The sequence below is a fragment of the Maniola jurtina genome, chromosome 16 (genome assembly GCF_905333055.1).
Source record: "Maniola jurtina chromosome 16, ilManJurt1.1, whole genome shotgun sequence".
Lineage (NCBI taxonomy): Eukaryota > Metazoa > Arthropoda > Insecta > Lepidoptera > Nymphalidae > Maniola > Maniola jurtina.
The window spans coordinates 4,521,438-4,543,009 of record NC_060044.1 but is presented as its reverse complement, the minus strand read 5'-3'; the positions used below and the strand labels follow the sequence as shown (position 1 = coordinate 4,543,009).

At 36.8% G+C, this 21,572-nt stretch overlaps 1 protein-coding gene across 4 annotated transcripts; it reads left to right on the top strand.

Annotated features, from left to right (window-relative positions):
• The first annotated feature begins 1,067 nt into the window (after positions 1-1,067).
• Positions 1,068-14,744, top strand: LOC123873090 (REST corepressor 1). Of its 4 annotated transcripts, none has more exons than XM_045917790.1 (11): positions 1,068-1,478; positions 1,799-1,936; positions 2,810-3,024; positions 3,251-3,439; positions 5,735-5,821; positions 9,231-9,340; positions 10,360-10,591; positions 11,986-12,139; positions 12,984-13,136; positions 13,692-13,786; positions 14,452-14,744. In XM_045917790.1, exons 1-11 carry the CDS (start codon positions 1,373-1,375, stop codon positions 14,542-14,544), a joined length of 1,572 nt encoding a protein of 523 aa, XP_045773746.1. In that variant the 5' UTR covers positions 1,068-1,372; the 3' UTR covers positions 14,545-14,744. The 4 variants fall into 4 exon arrangements, with proteins under 4 accessions (XP_045773746.1, XP_045773745.1, XP_045773748.1 ...); XM_045917789.1 differs by having other exon boundaries at positions 1,069-1,478; positions 1,784-1,936; XM_045917792.1 differs by lacking the exon at positions 5,735-5,821 and having other exon boundaries at positions 1,070-1,478.
• The last annotated feature ends 6,828 nt before the right edge of the window (positions 14,745-21,572 follow it).

Sequence of the window (21,572 nt, the reverse complement as noted above, 5' to 3'; positions counted from 1 at the left end):
TTTTAAAGTTCTTTGTATGCCTAGGTATCTCAATCTAGTTTTTTCGTCAGCGCGGACGAAGCTGTGGAAGCGCGGGAAATGAAATGGTCATTGACATATTATTAGAGACTACTACTAACTGTTCTTTCTTGAACCATCATCATTGGAAATGGTGATGGTTCAAGTATTCGTTCATATTCAGGCTCTGATGATGAAGCAGGAAGGTGGTCAGAGGAACTAGATAGGCTCTTTATACATAGGTCCACTGAGTTTGTATCATTGATGTTTTGTACTCTTTGGATTGATCTCAACTCTCGACGAGTGGGTGAGCGCTATGCTTGCTAAATAAAATTGGTAACTAGATGGATGATCGGACGTTAGGTACGGCACTTACCACAGTCCACAGGTCATGGTCGTAGGTTCGGCACATCAGCGACTCATCAGCGGGTGGGGTATCTAGGATGGAGGTGGGTGCTTTTAGCGATTACTGGTGAGATAGTTGAAGATCGTAAAATACTAGCTTATGCCCCCGATTTCCTATTTTATCCCCTTGGCGGTTGAATTTTTAAAAATCCTTTCTTAGCGAATGTCTAGACTCTAGACGTAAGTAACTAGCCTATCTACATCATAATAGCTATCTGCATGCCAAATTTCAGCCCGATCCATCCAGTAGTTTGAACAGCATTGATCCGATCAGTCAGTCAATCACACAGTCAGTCAGTCAGTCACCTTTACTATTTATATAATATTATCATATACCTATATAGCTAGAGCGCCATCTCTTATTCAAAAATAAAATGTTGAGTAAGAGGTAGGTATACCTACCTATGTGTTTTTTATTTTAATCAATATTAATAGTTCTTTCATCAAAGTTTAAATACATTTTTGTAATTCTATTACTTTTTATTAACTACTTCGACGATGTTATCATAGAAAGATGATGATTAAAATCTGAAGTGTTTATTGGTTCTTTTTTCAGAGTCTGTAGCGTAGTGTTGCAATTTGCAAAAATAATAGAAACGAAATTAAAAATTTGAAAAATATCCTAACTACGGTTTAAAAGTATAATAATATAACTAAGCCCGTTAAATTAAATTGTTCATTTTGTTTTGCATTTTCTGCCTCAATTAATATTTTAAAAGAATCTTAATCATCAAAAGTGAATGCCTGAGAGCTGAGGTACAGACGCCATGAAATGAACCAAGGCGGCCAATGTCTGGTTTGTCAAATTATTGATGCGGTGGTTTGAATCACGTTTGAATTGAAGTGCGAAGTTTCGCATTTAGTTTTATTTAATCATTTAATAGTGTTGCTTAAAATATATTATCAATGGACTTTTAAAGTGTGTGAGCAGTAAAACTGAAATTATTGTGATAGAGTAAAATTAGTAATCATGGTTTTGGCTGAACGAAGTAATGATGTTCGAAACGGGAAGCGTTCGAGAGGACCAAGCCCGAATGGTCATGGCAGTCCAGATTCTAGTTCCGAAGATGAGAATGGTAACGTCTAAACTCCATTAATGTATAAGTAGAATTTTAAAATTCGTCATGAACCTACCTACTCACTCGATGTACCTACCTGGCTGCTGATCTCTGACTGCATGACAGCAATGCCTGTAATATTGCTGTCTAATTAAACTCAAACAATTAACTATAAAATATTATTTACTCTAAAATCAGCTTGTTTTTATTAAATCATAATTATTAACCAATTCATATCATGCTTTATTTTTATGCTTCTCTTCATCTGCCTTCATGCTGCGTTCATCTCATCAAAACATCATATAAAACCCAAAACCAAGCAGTAGTGCCATTTGCAGCTGAAAAAATAAGAGTGGGTCGAGATTATCAGGCAGTATGTCCAGAGTTGGAACCGATAGACCAGAGAAGACCAGATCAAATATCTGATAGAGCTCTACTAGTTTGGTCACCTACTGCTGATATATCAGATATTAAGCGTGAGTATATTTTTTCTATTAAAAAAACCAAGTAAATTTTTATTTAAATAGAGGCCAGAGCAAATTGGCATTTCCAGGGTTGTCAGTTTTTTCTGATAATAAATACTGTTGGAACTAAAAGAGATTGGATAGTAAAATAAAACTTTTATATACTTGCTCATTAGTCTAGTTGTTAATTTTGAAACCATGGGCCATGGGTTCATGGTGGCACTGAGGCCTCTGCCATAAAGCACACAGTGATATTTTGGGTTGGCTTTAGTAATCAACTGCAGGAATTCATTTCCGAGGCTTGGATTAGATGCAGATTGGGATCCCTTTTTCAAAAATATATTTCATCTGTGAGTGAGATGTCCACCTCCCCCCCTCTCCCCCTTACCCCCAGCCCTTAATTCTCGCGGTCAATTACTAAAGCAAGCCTGATATTTTTTAACAACAAAAAATTACACCATTAATTTTTAGTTACCATAAAAATAAATTCTGCTTGATTTGAATTCTATACAGTGGTCCAAGGACAAACCAACAAATACACACTTTTACATTTATAATATTAGTATGATTAAACAGTTTAAAATAAGAGAGGCTTATTTATAATGAAGTTGTATGTTTAGAACAGACTTGGTTTAGGTATTCTGTTTATCCACCCTGAAACAGCCACCCCAAAACTAGGATTTATACTTGGAAACATGACATATATGTCTATCTTCTACAATATATAATACATTTTAAAATGAAATAAATACACTGTGTGAAGTGGATAGTTTCTGCTACATGTTTACGAGCAGAGACCTTAGTGTGGCTGTTTTAGGGTGGATAAACAGATCAGTTTTTTCAGAAGCTACAAAATGTTTACAATTCGTATTTTATTTATTTTAGTGGATGAATATATAACAACAGCAAAAGAAAAATATGGGTACAATGGTGAACAGGCACTTGGTATGTTGTTCTGGCACAAACATGATCTCAACAGAGCAACGATGGACCTTGCAAACTTCACACCCTTTCCTGATGAATGGACGGTGGAAGACAAAGTACTTTTTGAGCAAGCCTTTCAGTTTCATGGCAAAAGCTTTCACAGAATACGACAAATGGTGGGTATGACTCATGCATAGATTTGGGGAAAATTACATTTCAATGCTCTGAAATAAAGTGTAAATCTCATCATGTGTCTCAAAGAATAAATCAAGCATCGAGTAACCAGTTGTGAATGGTATGCAGTGTGATGCTAATCAGTCTATTTGAGAGGATTCTGATGACTCCCTAAGTTTTGTAATTAAAAAGTGATCTTAAAAGTTTGTTTCCTAATTAAATTTTCAGTTACCAGATAAATCAATAGCCTCCTTAGTAAAGTACTACTATTCATGGAAAAAGACAAGAGCAAGGACATCATTAATGGATGTTGTTAGTGAAGGTCGCACCGCCACTGGCTCTGGAACTGGTAAAAGGGAATCTGGAGCAGGATCGGAACCAGGAGGTTCCGACAAAGACTCTGATAATGATGAAAAGGTATGTATTATTCATATTGGTTTGTTCAAATGCTTTTCTTTAGTGTTTTGTTCTTGTCTTGTATGCCTATCATTATTTGGTTATTGAAATAATGCAGTCTACATTAGCCTTAGTGTATGTTTTCAAGTAGACATACATGACATTTCAGTTAAAATAAATCTGTCTGTATGGATGGACAAAGTACACAATTTGATGACATACGAACTCGAAAATTTAACGTGATTCTAACAAAGACGAAATTCTGAAACATATCACAAAGTCCTTTAACATTTGAGATGATATAAGTTATAACTTATAAGCCAAAATACTAACTATTACAACATAAATAAGCGACACACAGTTTGTCGTTGGTCGCAACGTAATGGTAGGAGAACTGCTATTTCCGTGGTGGCGTCACTCGGTTCTCACTTGTCACGGGAGCGAGAAACATAGATGTTGCTTACGTATAGCGTTGTCCTTGTCCCGCTAGATTGGCTTCGCTTAGACCTCGGCCATGTTTAGCCCGACCAGCCCTACACAAATCGTGTGCATACAGGCCGGTATCCCGGTAGTAGTATTGCGTAATTAATAAAAGCAGTTTGCTTGTATGGACTGTTTGGGGTGGCATGTCTAAGGTAGAGATCTATAAGGCGCACTTTGACTTTGCTCAGACTTAAGACACTGTTAAAACGAAATAGCGTTATACTGCTGGCATAAATCTGTCCCATTTTGACTGAAACTTAAGTCTAAGCAAAGTCAAAGTGTGCTCTATACATTTCAACCTTAGGCCTTTTATCCACCAGAGCGGTGATGGATGGAGATGTGATTAGAAGATCAATCACATTACTGATAGATGACGTGAAAAAAATTTATCACATTATTTAACATTATCTGATTGGTAGTGGAAACCAAGCCTTTAAGTACTAAGATATGTTTCAGTATTTGGTCATGTCACATTTGTTAACTTGTAAACTTACTCTAGGTCAAGAATATTACCATTGTTACTGTGAACCGGTGTATCTGGATTGTCCAATGATTATTCTTTGAAAGCTATTAACTAATAGATAAAATTAATTAATCATTGGTGGCTCAGTAAATAAAAATGCAGAGTAGAACATTTTTTTGATTACAAGTAGAAGTACATCCATTCTAGACTTGCATTAAATACACAATGCCCCTAAATAAGTTGTCTTTATTTATTGTTTTTATTCCTACTTGTTTATAGTTTTGATATTTTAATTGCCAAATAAAGTTTTATTAAAGGATTATGGTGTTTTGACAGTTTTTGTACAAAAATATTGGTTGTCTGTAAAGTCGGTTTACTGACGATAGTTGAACATGACAACAAAGGCCGATTGTGCTTCTTTGTCGCTCGTTCCGCGCTCTCGCTTGCACTTCAAGCCTTACATGGAACGCCTCAGAGCGAGGTAACTCCGCATGAGTCATATTTTTTCGTGCGTGCAGCCGGCTCTATCGAATTATAAGACGTTGTCACGTCAAAAAATCTATTAAAATGACTGTATTCATCAGTTATTGAATTCATCAGGGATTTGAATATTTTAGTATGGAATCTAGAGTTCTAGAATCAAAAGAGTTCTTTCAAAGTGTTATGTTTCCAAAATATAAGCTATCAAAGTTTTACTGGTGGCTAGACTCTGCTAGACTGTTGTTACTGATGACACCACCAGTACAAATTTGATGGCTTCTATTTTGGAAATGTGATAGTCTGGAAGGTTTTGTCTCATATAATACTTGTTTGTATTGACGCCAGCTATTGATTAATACAGATTTGATGCTATACAGGCAACTATTTTGGAACAAATTAAAAATAGTAGACTAATTACTAGATATTCCAAAATATTGAAAGCTCTTCATTTGGCGATTGAAAAATCAATCCTTAGGTAGTAATATTATTTGATCATAAGTACAAAGTAAAAAATTTAAATAACCACCATCATATGAACTGATTTCAATGCTTTTCTGGGACTGACTGACTCTTTGCCATTCATCTGAGTTATTGCTTATCATTAATTTTATGATAAGGATTCAAATTAGTCCAAACACAATAAGTAATTATTATACTTTATTAGTATATATTAGTATATACCATCATCAAACCATGACGAAACCCAGTGAATTGCCACAAAGTATAAAAACAAAATTTTCTTGGTAAACAAACTTTCTAACAAAATCCATATTGAAATCAGTCAGTTGAACTTGTCATAGATATACCCCATATAATTTACCTAAGGTTAATAAGATATGTGTGGGTAGTACTTATTTTTGTTATGGATAACATGATGTTGGTAATGACAGAAGTGGACTTTACACCGAGGTATAGTCCGCGGAGGCAAGTCCCTGTCGGTTGGCGGGCCTTCACTGCGCGCCGGCCAGCAAGGCGAGGTGGGTTGTTCGCTTCCCATCAGTGTTCATGTTGCTACAGTATAGCGATGGGCGAGTCGATTTGTTTTATTCGAGTAACTCGAGTTTGACTTAGCTGCTTTTCTCTAAAGGGTTAGTACGAGTTTGCATATCTCGACAGCGTTGGCCGTTGATAGATTTCGAGTATCGAAACAGTAACGTCAAGTTAGAAGGGACTTAAGCTGCTTGGTTTTAGCGCTCGTCCCAGGTGGGAGCAGGTGCGTCCTGCGAGACGGCCAGCGTGTAGAACAAGACGCGCGGACGTAGCCTAATCGAGACCGGGTGCCGAGCGGCATGGAAAGTATGGCATCGCGCCCGCTGCTAGCTCCACAGGACGCACCCGCTCCCACCTGGGACGAGCGCTTAAGGTTGAGTTTACACCTATTTTGATATCCAAAGTCCCAAGCAGAAACTTTGCGAATTGCGAAATACAAATCGCTAGTACTAGAATGTAAGTCTTTAAAACAAAGGGATTTAGTAAGGTTCATTATACTCATATATTATAAACTAACAATGTTTATCGAAATCTGTCAATGTTGTGGAAACATGACAAATGACAACTCTTACTGAACTCGAGTGACTCAATGATTAGATTGCATACGGACTCGTTCACTGACGTCTCGCTCGGTGCTCGAATGAAAACCAAACGTCGTTATTCGTGTAGGATGTTAAGCTACTTAATATCCCTTTTCTCAGGCAAGGTATTAGGATAAGGTAGAAGGATTATTGAGTGACTTGGGGGGTTACAGCTTGAGTGATTCGATTTAAAATTATATGATGGATATTACTTTGCGGAAGTCCATGATACACAAGGAACAACAATCTTAATGCGCATAATCTGACGAAACTAAAATCTGTATGCTACAACGTGCAGCATGCAATATGCGACGGCCGCCTTCCAACTAATAAACATGCAGGAAAAGCAAGCAAAAGGACCAGCACCACACAACATCACACAAATCTTCTAAAACACACTCAAAATATGTTTCACTTGGACATCGGAGCATCCTCAGGGAATGTAGGTACAATATCAAAATTACGATTACGTCAAATGAGCCGTATTTATATATACTTTATTGTGGAATATATATCTCTTGAGGATGTACCGGTATCTGAGTGAAACATGTGTGTTTTAGAAGATTTGTGTGTTGTGTGGTGGTGGTAGTGGTGCGTATTGCTTGCTTTTCTTGCATGTTTAACAGTAGAAGGGCGGGTTGTCTGTTTTGGCGGATTATAGCTAATTACGCTTGTTGTAGCTTGTTAAAATATGATTCGTCCCATCGCTACTACGATACCTGGATGTTCAATGTCTTCTTCCATTTTCTCATTGTTTATCTGTACATATTGGTGTGTTGTCTTCTGTAATTTGATGTTTATCAAATCGATCAAACCTTGACAAGTTTTGCCAATACTCCTGGAGCATTCTTATACACATTACTAGTTACACAGTTCATTAATGCACTTCTCATTATAATTATTATTTCATGTATGTGTCTATTGTAAAAGCATTCGCTTGATTTCAGCTTAACTATTTTGTATTTACGTCTCATATGATAAACTTCATTTCATTATTAATTATTTATTATTCTTGTTTGTACTGTGTATAGTATTTAAACAAAACTTAGTTAAACTGTCAAGTGTATAAATTCCATCATAGTTCAGTATTTAGTTTTTTGACTGCTTTTAAATTACTCAAAATGATGGAATGTCCCATATATTGAATATTTTGTTCTGTGCCTTGGAAGTCAAGTACTTAATCTAAAAAGTTCTTAGCTCTTTAAGAGAATTTACCGAAAAGCTCTAAATAACTCTCTCCTACTGATTTTTCCAGAGTTATAATATTATGCATAAAAACTTGTTTATAAACATATCCATAGAACTTTTTTTGATATCATATTTATAGGACAGGACATAAGATCATTTCAGATCAAAAACACTTTTTCTTGTGATGTTCAATGCAAAAAAAGAATAAAATTGTACTGGTATTGTTTAATGCATTTCTTCAACAAGTAAAGAAAGTTCAATTAAGCAAATTCATTCATTCACTTTTTGGTTTCGTTGTACTTAAATTATAATTTCAGTTGCGTGCTTTTTGGACTATGCTTATTTTTTTAAGTTTACTGCTCTGCATTTTTATCTACAGACTGTGTCTCTTTATCATGTTCACATACCTATATTTATTTTATAACAAATCGATATATGTATTTAAAGTTTTTATGAATCATCAGAAAATTAAAAAATTCAACCTTGTGTTTTTATTATCACACATAAGTGACATTATGACATTTTGGCTGTGGTCATTACGTATTCTAGAACATGATTGCAGCGCGTAGCACGACCACTTTAGAACTATGCGGCGCATTTTGTCGACTTTGAATTTGATGAGGCATGAGTTCTATTTTGCTAGAGTTCTTCCTTTGCTATTTTGACTCTTGCGCATTTCTCAGTGGTCATGCTAGGTGTATGTTAGTGTTATAAATGACACCCAATGTTACAATGTTATTTATAGAGTCGCTAATTATTATTATTCTTATTTGTGTATACGATCAACTAAATTAGCACCCAACCTTTTCCTCCTAATACACCTCAGTATTCCCGCATGCTTCCTTTAACAGCCCCCATTGGATTTTATGATGTAAATGTGTGCAGAATATTGTTTTTAACGGGTTTTTAAATGAAGTGTGTGAGGAGTCCGAGGAGTTCTTAGTAAATTTTTAAATACATATTGAAAAATGCACAAAATTAATTGATTGAGATGTATTCTTTGGTCGTGTGCTCGGTTGGTTTTTAACTTTTTACTAAGCCTTTGAAAATCGACTGATAACTTTAAGTCGATTCGACTGATAAAATACACGTTGAAAATTTGAGCATCAGTGGTAAGCAAAACGACTTAATCAGCCATAGTTTTACGTCTGCGATAGCCAGAAGGGTATGAGATTTTCACCCTTGAGTCTCTAGTCTAGCTTAACTTTTCAAGTTAACGATGCGTAAATCTGGCATTTACCTAGTATGGACGACAAACTTACGGGATTACGTCGTGTTTGTAATCTCATGCTATTTTGGCAGATTCACGCAAAAACTGTTAATTTCTAAAGTTTAGGCTGAGATATATACCTGAATCCCGATAATTCCACTATAAGGACCTTCTTAGGGTCCTTAAATATTCCACTTATTTCAATTCATTTAATACTTGGTGGTAGTTCAAATTTTTTTTTCAACTGGCTGGTACGGTTCTGAGTTGTAGTTTAGTTTCAAATCGCGATAAATCTGCAATTATCAATTTGTATTTAAAAATTTATTAAGTAAATTCCGAATGTAGGTGGACTAATATAATAGTTGAGGAGGTATTGTGGTGGTTAGGCGTGAAGTAAAGTGTTGCCTTGGGGTGTAGGGCGACGGCGGTGAGGCGGGCAAGTGGTGCACCGTGTGCGGCATTCAGTGCTCGCAGACCACCGCGCACAACTCGCACAAGTTGTGCCAGGCATGCCTCGTGCACGCCAGGTCGGTACCAACTGTCATTACTGCATACGATATTGAATTAACTCATCATTTCAAGTAAAATATCTTAGATCGCGCCTCCGTACGGGATTAACATTTTGAAGTGAAAACTTCTTTAGGCGTGTTTTGGGTTGGGTAAAAACTTCAGGTCGTGTTACCGACATGCTAATGTTAATAGTGCTCGAAGTGCTGATAGATGTAAAGACTAAACTAAGGTTTTGATTTAAAAATTATGAAATTTTAATTTTTGTTACTACGATTAATTTGAAAATCTATCAATATCCACTGTTATTTCGTAGTTTTAAGTTTCACTTATGTCGGCAGTCCCCACTGATTGTCAATTTTTGTGAGGTACTTAAGGTTTCTTTAGGCGCGGTCGGGGATAGTTAATTGAAGTAAAAATAATGAATATAATGGAGAAAGTTTTCGTTTAAGTAAACTGTGAAAATAAATCTTAAAACGTTTAGTGCTGACTGACATGAATCAGTGCTCGTTAAAAAAAATTCCTGACCTAGTATGACCCAACCTCATCCAGTCAGAGTAAATATAAATAACCCAACATGAATCTTGAGTTGTATGTATTGTCTACTAAGCCTTGAGTTTAACGGACAGTACAAACATTTGAGCGATCCTGAAGAAGTTTCACTTTTTCGTGTCTACACAACCACATTATTTTTTGAAAGCTCTTTACTATTGTATTTCTTAATGTACTTCCTTATTCGAATATTTAGCAGGCACTTTTGATAATTGTGACTCAAGAGACATCTTAGTTTTATTTTGAGTCATAGAATTTTCAGTTTTATTAACTTCAGTCCTCTAAAATGAAATAGCCACTACACTATCCGTTAATTAGGTGTATATGTGTGGCGAAAAAGAAAGTTGTCTTAAGACAATGTTAATCCCTTACGTAGCGAAAAGCGGATAGAGTTTTTGGGCATTGAATTAAAAAGCATGAGAAATATAAAGTTAGGGAGGTGTGGTAGCCCTGGTGGGGTTTGTTTGACGTTGGCGGTGATGTGCAGACGCACGGGCACCATGCGGCCGCTGTGCGGGCCCTCGGGGCGGCGCGGGCCCGGCTCGAAACAGCAGCGGTACAAGCACCGCCTGCCGCGCGGCATTTACATCAATCACGACGATCTCGTTGCCATGGCGACCGGCCCGCAGCCCGGCGACGCCTCGCAGCCGGGCCTGGTCAATCAGGGCGAGGCTATGCTCAAAGCAATGGACAGAGAAATTATCTCGCTCAAGAGACAAGTAAGACGCAACCCGCCATCCGATGACGCTATGTAGCTCACATTCTCACCCTTACGATCTCACCCGACACCCGCCGCTTAGCTTGGCGCCCGCTACACGGGAGCGTGCCGTACCGCGCCTGAACAAATATTGCAAATGAAACAAATTACATTGATCTATTTTACGTTCAATCACAAGGCCGAATAGGTATGATTTAAACCCATGCAAGTGTCAAGTCAGGAGAGAATTGATCACAATTTTTTCCTAGTTGACCTTTGCAGGGGCAAATGTTGCATAGAATCCTATACATGATACTAAAGTTTTAGTTTGCGCTAAAGGTATCAGAAGCGGTCATGGCACGTTCCTTGTAATGGTCGGAGATCTTCAACTTAACATTATTAATTTTTATACTACCATGGTTGTTACTAATCGAATGTGTGATGTAATGTGGAGAATGTGATTGAAAAACTGATCTCGTAAAAAAGTTACTGTAGTGTTTTACTCCGATATTGCATTAGGCGATTTAACAATATATTCTGCACACATACTCAGTAGAATTCTTTTTTTTTCTCTTTGTTTAAACCATTAATTTTTAACTAGTTTTTGAGATGAACTTTTGTCAATGCAGTGAAAGTCCTGCGTATAGAGTTAATTTGGATAATCCAGATATGCAATGCACTCCCTGATCCTGCCTAGCATTAATAGTTCTCGTCACGAAAATTGAAAAGATGCAGATATCATCTACAAAAGTGTGCTTGAAATGATCTACATACCTGTACATCGTAGAACGGATAGTACGACGTCTCCTGCTAGGATATCGCTGATTACAGTACAAAGCGAGCCATGCAACGTACCTAATTTTCAGTAGTATTATACTGAAAGTGCGTAATTTTATCCGAAGCATGAAAATATGTTTCAGCTTGAAATTTGAATATATAAATGTGCGATTAGCGTTCACGAACTTGCGAATTAAAAAGTAGGGGTTGCTTTGTGCAGCACATCTTACATACGAATACTATTGAAATATAAATGTGCGCACAACGTACCACGCAATATGTGATATAGCGCCCTGCGAAAAAGTTGAAAATTAAGGGGTAATAGAAAAGTTGGTGCATCCAGGAAGCAACGGTCAACTTATCACCAGCGCCGACAAATCAACCAATCGCGTGCATCCACCATTTGCCGGCCAAGTTGAGTCAATGTTCAATTTGTTTGCCGGGCACTATTGACTATACTAAAGTAGCATTTAACGTACGCAGTTGTGCGTGCATTTTTACGCACCAAGGAACCCCTAAATCATTTTTTCTGATTTCGTGACGTGAACTGTAGCCGAAGACTGATAAGAATTGCTATTGATTATTATTGATACTGTATTTTTGAAGGATTATTTTATATTTATGAGTATTTGTGCTTAGGTGCAACAGAACAAGCAGCAATTGAGTGCGATGAAACGCAAAGTGGGTGACGCGGGGGTAGAGGAGTTGCGGCCCGGGGAGCCCCCGGCAAAGATTCACTCGCGGTGGACTAACGATGAGTTGCTGATGGCGGTTACGGCCGTGAGGAAATATGGTATGTGTATAATTATCTAAATATTGTTTACCTACTGTTCATGTGTTTTTAATTTATACACTTTTTGGGTTCCGTACCACAAAAGGAAAAACGGAACCCTTATAGGATCACTTTGTTGTCTGTCCGTCTGTCCGTCCGTCGCGTCTGTCAAGAAAACCTATAGGGTACTTCCCGTTGACCTGGAATCATGAAAGGCAGGTATTATAGCAAAAATAAAGGAATAAATCTGAAAACCGTGAATTTGTGGTTACATCACTGGAAAAAAAATTAAAATGTGATTCGATTTTCAATGTAAGACAACTGTAAGTACCAAGTGGGGTATCATATGAAAGGGCTTTACCTGTACATTCTAAAACATATTTTTATTTATTTTTATGCATAATAGTTTTTGATTTATCGTGCAAAATGTCGAAGAAAAATACACGAGTACGGAACCCTCGGTGCGCGAGTGACGCGCACTTGACCGGTTTTTTTTTAGAGAATCCTGCGTAACTCCTAGTATCGTATATGATAGAGTTAAATAGTATCAATACAAGTATTTTTTTGCTATACGTTTCTGGTTTCTTTATCATGACTTCTGACTTATGCAGGGTTTTCCATCATGTTTCAAACAAATATCATTGATTGTTTATATTACTCTTAGGCTGAGATCTATAGAGCGTACTTTGACTTTGCTCAAACTTAAGAAAGTGCTAAAACGAGACAGCGTTATGCCGCTGGCATAAGTCTGGCTCCTTGTTACTGAAACTTAAGTCTAAGCAAAGTCTAAGTGCGATAGATTTCAACCTTAGTGCCGTCTTTCGTTCTTGATTGATTAAATTGTAATATAATAAATACTTGGCAGGCAAAGACTTCCAAGCCATCGCGGAGACGCTGGGCACGAAGACGGAGGCGCACATCCGCACGTTCTTCATCTCGTACCGGCGCCGCTACAACCTGGACGCCGTGCTGCGCGAGCATGAGGCCGACCGCGGCAACGCCAACCATATACAGCCCGGTGAGCCACTCACACCTGCTGGCATATGAGCCATATGTACGTTTAAGTGATTCAGAAACTCTGACTGAGGGATGGACAAATGAAAATTCAACCAAGTGGACTCGAACTCGCGTCGTTCGGTCAATTTTCCTTAGTAGGACCAGTCGTCCGAGGATACTATGACAGTAAAACCAGCCTAATGCTCCGGCTAGACGTTTTAGCAGCTTTCGGAACTGCGGGTGATACCGTATTGCCGTCCAACGCATGCACTTAACTGTACAAATTGGCTTGTGCTGGTAACCTCTCAGGTACCGACATGTTCGTTCGAAATTATTTAGTTAAAGGCCGTGAACGACAAAATCTGGTTTAGAGATTGTCATCTATCAAGATTATGGAAGTGATCATTCTGTGAAGATTGCTTACTGCCAACTTAAAGTTGCAGAATCCCTCTTTAGAAATATGTACCAGTTATCCGGCTTATAGTTTTTTATCAGAAAATTTGTTATATTACTTAACAATGATTTATCTGTTCAATTATTTGAATTATTCATCTTAAATTATTCTATCTTTTTTAAGGTACAACAAGCACAGAGTCAGCAGAAAATGATGTAGATAACAGTAATGCCAACAATGGAACCGGGTCACCGCAGACTAATGCTAAAGATGAGAAAGTAAGTATCCAGAAACTTATATTTAATATAACTAATATTTAAAAAAACTACTTGAAGTTACAGACTCATCGGTCCTACTGAACTATTTTGTATGGGATGTTTTTGCCAAACTTTCTAAGTGCGTAAAAGTAAAGATCAACAAAATTATAAAGAGAGCTGGGTGTGGACAGCTAGTTAACGGCGTTTCCCCTTTTGTAGCCTGACATAAAAAAACCCTGTTGAACGACGCTCCATTTGCTTGAAAGTCCCATTGCCTTTCATTCTTTAAATTGTTTAAGCAGTTTGAATGGGGGTCATATTGCTTTTTCATTATTATAACATCTTTAGTAGCAGTCACATGATTAAAACAAATCTAATAGTGCAAGAATCCTTAAAATCTGTCTACGCATTGAGTCTAGTGCGCCACGAAGGAATATATTTAAAATAAAACAAAACTTTGAAGCCTTAAAACTTATAAATAGACGTTTAAATGGTAAAACGGCCTGTGAAACCTAACTATTTATCTCATGCCAACAACGAACGGTACGTCTAGTAGTGCTTTGTAGTGCGTTATCGATGTCCCGCCCGATTTACGTATAGCGCTGTCCTTGTCATATCTGTTCGCTTGATTGTATGAGGTGTCACGGGTGTGCTACGAGTCACTCATAAAAGGAAATGTTGTTTAGACGGAGGTGGACAGCGAAGGAGTTTCCATCGGCGCGTCGGCGGAGCAGGGCGGGCCGCCCACCACGCCGCCCAAGCACAAGCCCGCCAAGTGATGCCCGCCGCGGCGCATACACCCCGCCCTACACCACACCACACGCCACTGATTACTAAGTTTCCTTGTTCACGAGGTTTTTGAATGTTTGATAGAAGATGACCTTACTTTATAAGTATAGATTGTTACGGCTATACTCACCTATTAAGTCGATGTAAGCCCGACTAGTTTCGACCTAGTCCAACTGGTTAGACCTTACTTTGCGGTTCAGAGTGAACTAGAGTTAGAAAACTCTCGGTTTTGGTTCTGAATTGATATCTGTTAAATATTAGGCTTGGGGTGACGTGAAATCAAAGATCCAGAAAATCCACTCGTTTCATAGCCTACCTAGCGTCAAATGTAGACGTCATTTGACACCTGTCAGAGTAGGTGAAGCCTCGATGTTTTGTTACAACTTACAAGTTTCCTAACGTTCACTAATAACGTTGTTCAAAGTAAAATGGATCTAAAGGTTCTTGATTTAAAGTCAAAAATTCAGTACCGTTGATTTTAATTTCTCAACGTTTCCGCTTGGAGCGCTGGTTGTAAATATAATATATTAAAACTTGAGCATTAAAATAAGGCTGTTAAGGTTCATTTTACTTTAACGCTAAAGCGTTTCGACTCCCAAATACTATCATATCAACTTGGCGAGAATAAAATCTTATACTGAAGATACTGTAGTTTAAACGCTAAAATAGCCGAACGTTACAGTGTGTAATGGCATAATAAAGAGAACTAAACAGGTCATGCGTTTATTTAAAATGTCTAGGCCACCGCTTTCTTATGTATGGTCCTTTTTTCTGAGCTATTGTCAAATCATTGGATGTTATTGTAAAATATACATAGCCTTTAGTTCCCAGCTTTAACTAACGTCTATGATTTAAAATACATTTCGATTTCGTCCACTAGATATTTATGTAGTCAAACAAATGATTTTTTTACCAATAAAACTAACAAATAAAATACAAATAGCATTTAAGTGATTTCATGAAAATATATCAACGTTTTATTTCGTAATTTTGACATATTAGTTGATTATAAATATTGTATAATACGAATGGTGGCTTAACTCACTTATTCCAATAAACAAGTGAGATAAGCTGTCATACATAACATATATTTATAATGAATAGCACTCACGATAGTTTGAAAGCTAAAAAAAATTGATATTGGAAAATTATGGATATCACTATAAGAATAGTCTCTAGGATTCAGACTCTTGAATGAGATTAAATATTTGTATAGAAACCGGCCAGGCAATTTAGTCATAAACATGAGCGATATAGGGGTGAGATTTAGGCAGCTAGTTAATTACTTTCCTAGCAGCAAAGCGGTACTGAAGCAAATTAGCGTTCTAGTACCATGCGACGTAGAAAGCGTTCAGGAGTATGATTTTGTTAAACTGCCATTCTCCTTTCAGGCAACCGTGTTTCGCCAAAATTGCAATCTTCTAAATTATTATGTAGTGTAGCTGTGATAGCCTAGTGGTTAGAACGTCCGCCTACTAATCGGAGGTCGGGGGTTCGATCCCGGGCACGCACCACTAACTTTTCAGTTATGTGCGTTTTAAGCAATTAAATATCACTTGCTTTAACGGTGAAGGAAAACATCGTGAGGAAACCTGCATGCCTGAGAGTTCTCCATGTTCTCAAAGGTGTGTGAAGTCTGCCAATCTGCATTGGGCCAGCGTGGTGGACTATGGCCTAAACCCTTCTCATTCTGAGAGGAGACCCGTACTCAGTAGTGGGGCGGAAATGGGTTGATCATGATGATTATGTAGTGAACATTTAACTAAAGGCACTATCTCACTAGGCCACCTGTGGCGGCGCAATGTGGTCGCGCCACCAAGAAATGGTTACGTACTAGTTACGTACGTACGTGACTCAAGTGGTGTCCGCTTGGTTGTGCAACCACTGGTGTCTTAGTGAGATCGAGTCTCTCATACATATAGAGAAAAACTGAAAATGTATAATTATAAAAAATTATAATTATAAAATGTATATTTATAAAAACAAATGTATAAGTAGGATGTAAAACGAAGGATGGATAGCACTTTCTATGGATAGCATTATTTTTGGAAACGTATGTTTCAAAAAAGTATTCTATGTAGGACCAAGGTTTTTAGTTAGTTTTCAGTTTGGTCTTATATTGCATTATTTTTTAGAAACACTAGTTTTTGAAAATTCTCACGTTTTTAGCGATAAAAATCTAGCAGCTAGTTGTATCGGTCAGTAAAATCTAACAAGCTGCCAATTTTCACCCTTTATAACGGTTTATATACAAATAGGTCTGAAATATTAATTTCATGGATAGATATTAACACAAAGGTTCGAAATGTGATTTTAATATTTTAGAAATCATGAATTACTAAGGTATATGTTTAAGGGGACGGATTTCAATTGTGTAAATATAATTAAGGAATATTAGCGTTTAATTTTCATAAGATAAAGGGAAATTAAGTAATTCTTATACTAGATTAAGATATTTATATATATTTTACTATAGATACCTTATATTATAATATTTACGTGTTAGATAGGACTTTAAGTTCACAATTCTAAATGCAATAACTACAAAAACCTATGCATTAAGAGCCAGTGACCATTTAAATAGTGCTGCTGGAACAACCATCCTTTTATTTTCTATTTATGAAGCAAATGAAAGTTGTATTTGCTAGCACCGATATTTCAACAATAGAATACCCCAGAAATAATAAGTGATAGCATATCCGAAATTCGTTTTTGTACTAAAGTCGTTTCTGTATGCTATCGCGCTGTACTCTTTTAAGGACTTGTGGCGAATCAGTACTGGCACTTAGACCTTTTGGGTTCCCTACCAACACTATCAAAATGATAAAAATGGAACCCTTATGTTGCGACTTTGTTCTTCCGACTGTCACAGCCAATTATTAATTCTGGTATTCAATTAATTGTAATGAATTAGGAAAGTGACTGGTAAAATAGGTCAGACCTATCTCTAATGGATCTCTAAGTGAATGGTCTATTAAACTCTGTTATATGAAATACTTTTTCTGAATTGTCCATGGTTCAGGATAGCTGGCTCTTACTCTTTTTAACCCCCGACTCAAAAAGAGGGTTGTTATAAGTTTGACGTGTGTATCTGTGTATCTGTCTGTGGCATTGTAGCTACTAAACTAATGAATCGATTTTAATTTAGTTTTTTTTTGTTTGAAAGGTGGCTTGATCGAGAGTGTTCTTAGCTATAATTCAAGAAAATCGGTTCAGCCGTTTGAAAGTTATCAGCTCTTTTCTAGTTACTGTAACCTTCACTTGTCGGGGGTGTTATAAACTTTTAATTTACCCTTGTTAAGTTGAACAAAGGCGATTCATATCCATGACAATAGAAAAAAAGGTAAAAGTAGTTTATAGTTAAAAAAAGGTACTTTATACTTCTAAAATTAATGTGAAAAACGTTAACTTCTGTCGAACATGTACCTCTTTGTTGATAAAATCTTGTAAATATAATATGTAAAATTATATGTATTACATAATTATATAGTCTGTCATCAAAATTTACGAAAATATTTTAATTTTTGTAAATGTTTAATCACTTAAAAGTCTAGGTTTCAAATCGAAGTTTAGGACATTTGGTAACATTATTTAGATACGAGCTGACGTATCGTAGAGTTGTAAGATTAGCTTCGTTCCAAATCCACAGGCCTTAACTAGGGATAATCAAAGTTAAGATTGCTCGTCACACTCCTAAATCTTTTATACTTGTCAAATACATAGCATTATAAGACGTGGGCGGGCAACTTAGGTCCTCTTAGGTGCAACGCACACCCACGAATTGTAGAACTGAAGGCGCAGCTTTTTTTAATAACAACTTAAAACTCGGCTTTATTTAATTCAAAATTGATATACATAGTGGAAACAAAACAGAGAAGAAATGAAGAGGGTTGTTTGCGCGCTCCGCGTCTGCGCTGTGTATAGTAAATAAAGCTAAATTTAAGAAAAATGCTGCGCTTTAGCTTTGCTCTGCAAGTGTGCGCCATACCTTGTCGTATACTCGCATGCTTATCTTAAACTTATATAAATATACGATAGAGTTGAACACGAGTTTTGTACGACAATAATATGCCATCCAGAATATTCAAATATTTTTAATCAATACTTGAATATGATATTCTAATTCTGTGGCGATTCTTCCAAGATATCTATATTCAGCAGTGGACGTGCATCTGTGGAAACTATTGATATTCGATGGCAAATATTTTCGTGCAGGGCCGATGTAATATAAAACAAATCTGGAGAGTTTAAAATATAGCATAAATAATTATGCATAACTAATAGTTAGACAAGTTCCCCTCATGATTTAAGTGTCCGATTGTTTTAATTGCAAATAAAAAATCTTAAGTTAATCGATAGAACACGTGTGAATGCCATTGGACGAACTGGAACTTTTCCTAATAATTTTTATCATATAAATGCTTCAGATAGTATTGATGTATCGTATAATTAACAATTAATGAAAAATTAATAATACAATACAAATTACAACCTTTTGCTGTCTTAGCACAAAAACTTCATAGACGCGGTTTAATTAAATGATAATCTCAGCATAGCACTGAAATGGATATACAAGTACAATGGAAAACGTGTGCCTTACAAAATGTCAGATTTTTTTGTGCCGTTTCGAACCACCCCACCGAGCATACCGGGAATTAAAATTGACACTGTGTGAAATGGTATTTGTGTTGACACTAGAATATTGACAGAAGTCATCACTAACATTTAGTTCCGAGTACGCTCACATGACGCTTTCCGCTGCTATCAGTGCCAAAATGGCGAAAATGATATTGCTTCAAAAACAGGGTGGCAATCGCAAGTCCAGTGTCTATTGGTATAGGTCAGTGCAGTATACCGATACGACGCACATTATGTCGATACCGTCAGATTAAACCGCGTGAAGTAATTGTGGTAAGCCCGTTATATTCTAAGTATCGAATGTACTTTTTTGAGTGATCAAAATTTGTAACTTGAGTTAGTGTTAATGTATTTTAAAATGTAAAAAAATTCAAAATTCATAATACATATATCTTTAATTTCATATAGGCTAACTAACTTGTAGTCTTATGGTAACACAAGACTTCCATCGATTCAGAAAACAGATTGTTATATAGATTTATAATTTCTATGAATGCCATTTGTTTTAACATGCTTATGCAAATGAAATTCTGGAAAATTAATATGAAAATAAAACCACAATAGTTTAGGAAGCTTTGTTTACAAAAAAAAAAACTCCTTTTTTGACCTAAGTTATAAGCTCATATAAATATTCTAACAACCGTTGATATGATTTCACTGCTTCAAAATGTTTTCTTTTATAGTAAAATAGCTTAATCAGGATAACATATATACTTATAGACAAATGTTATAAATATTGAAGATATTTTTGTACACTCAAACATTCAATTCATTATGTGGCTAATTTTGTTGTACATAATCTTTGAACTAGTGACAGGTCTAAATCTAGTGCTCTCTTTTCCGCAGGGAGCATTATGAAATGGATAGCTTTTTGACCCGTTCTTTAGTTAAGAGATTGTGCACAAGACAATTAGTCACAATAGGTATTTAAAATTAAGATCATGTGAAAAAAAACAACTATTCTAGTATTAATTTTATTCATATATCTTAGGCTTAACGTTCCTTTTCATTTTATTGTGATCGTCTTTATCGTAAGCATGATCAATATGATATGAATAGTTTTAATGTGATATCACTAATGATATGATATGAGCAAAGAGACCATTGGAATTTATGAGGAGGTGCTTATTGAAAGCTGAATGGTTGTAATATTCATCTACCTTGGCATCAAGGCAATCTTAACTTGTTTACGACGAGTAACTAATACGCCTATATAATAATAGGCTAGTGTTAACTGTTAAGCACAAGCAGGTCCGATTGTTGTATCTTGCAACTTGTATAATTTTATTATGATGTTTCGTAGGGAAACATCTGTTAGCGAGCTTAAGATTCGCGGTTACATCTAGTTTTCTTAGTTGTACCTTACTTTGTAGCGTGTGCGTTATCTGCGGTACATGATATTATTATGTGGTTAGCCAGTGCCACATGGTGTTTGACTTATATGTATAGGTACTTACTAGTTAACTAGTTACTATGCTACTACACTAACAAAAAAAACCTCCCAATTCCACTGAAACAAATATTCCAGGTAGCCAAAGGTATAGTTGACGCCAAACTTCTTGAATGCTCGGATGTGGTGATTAGTGGCGTTGCATTAGCGTTAAATAGTATCAGCGGGAGCAAAGCATGCGGGCGATGTATTAAAATTTACCGCATACAGGGATGTCAGAGCATTCAAGCAGTATGGCGTCACTTACCAGTTACACCTGAACCTGATGACACGGCAAAGACTTCGGCCTGTCGAAAATACACTAGGTACTACGATACATATGCAGATTTTTGAATCGTCAAATAAACTTAACTGTGATGACGTATGGAGCAGAAACGTGGACACTGACAGTTGGCCTCGTCCACAAACTAAAGGTCGCTCAGCGCGCTATGGAGCGAGCTATGTTGGGTATCACTCTCAGGGATATAATCCGGAACGAGGAAATTCGCAGAAGAACAAAAGCGACCGACATAGCTCAAAGGATTAGCAAGCTGAAGTGGCAATGGGCAGGTCATGTCTGTCGCAGAACCGACGGCCGATGGGGCAGACGTGTTCTGGAGTGGAGATCGTGTACCGGTAAGCGCAGTGTGGGACGACCTGCCCGCTGGACCGATGACCTGAAGAAGGTGGCGGGGAGCGGGTGGATGAGGAAGGCGGAGGACCGTGTTTGGTGGCGCGCTCTTGGAAAGGCCTATGTCCAGCAGTGGACGCATACAGGCTGATGGAATGGAATGGAAAAAAAATAAACTTTATCAGAATGATAAATTGGGCATTTTGAAAGACTTGTAATACAAAAACTGTCAAAATGTCAAATATTTTCCTCAAATATTAATTGAAAATTGAAAAAATCGGCCCTTAGCATAATACATATAACATTCAGCTACTACTAAG

Excerpts from the sequence above, each read along its gene's own strand:
- LOC123873090 (XM_045917789.1), top strand. The coding sequence starts at position 1,373 with ATGGTTTTGGCTGAACGAAGTAATGATGTTCGAAACGGGAAGCGTTCG. Across the intron at positions 9,341-10,359 it reads GCATGCCTCGTGCACGCCAG|ACGCACGGGCACCATGCGGC; the intron begins GTCGGTACCAAC and ends GGTGATGTGCAG. Across the intron at positions 10,592-11,985 it reads TTATCTCGCTCAAGAGACAA|GTGCAACAGAACAAGCAGCA; the intron begins GTAAGACGCAAC and ends ATTTGTGCTTAG.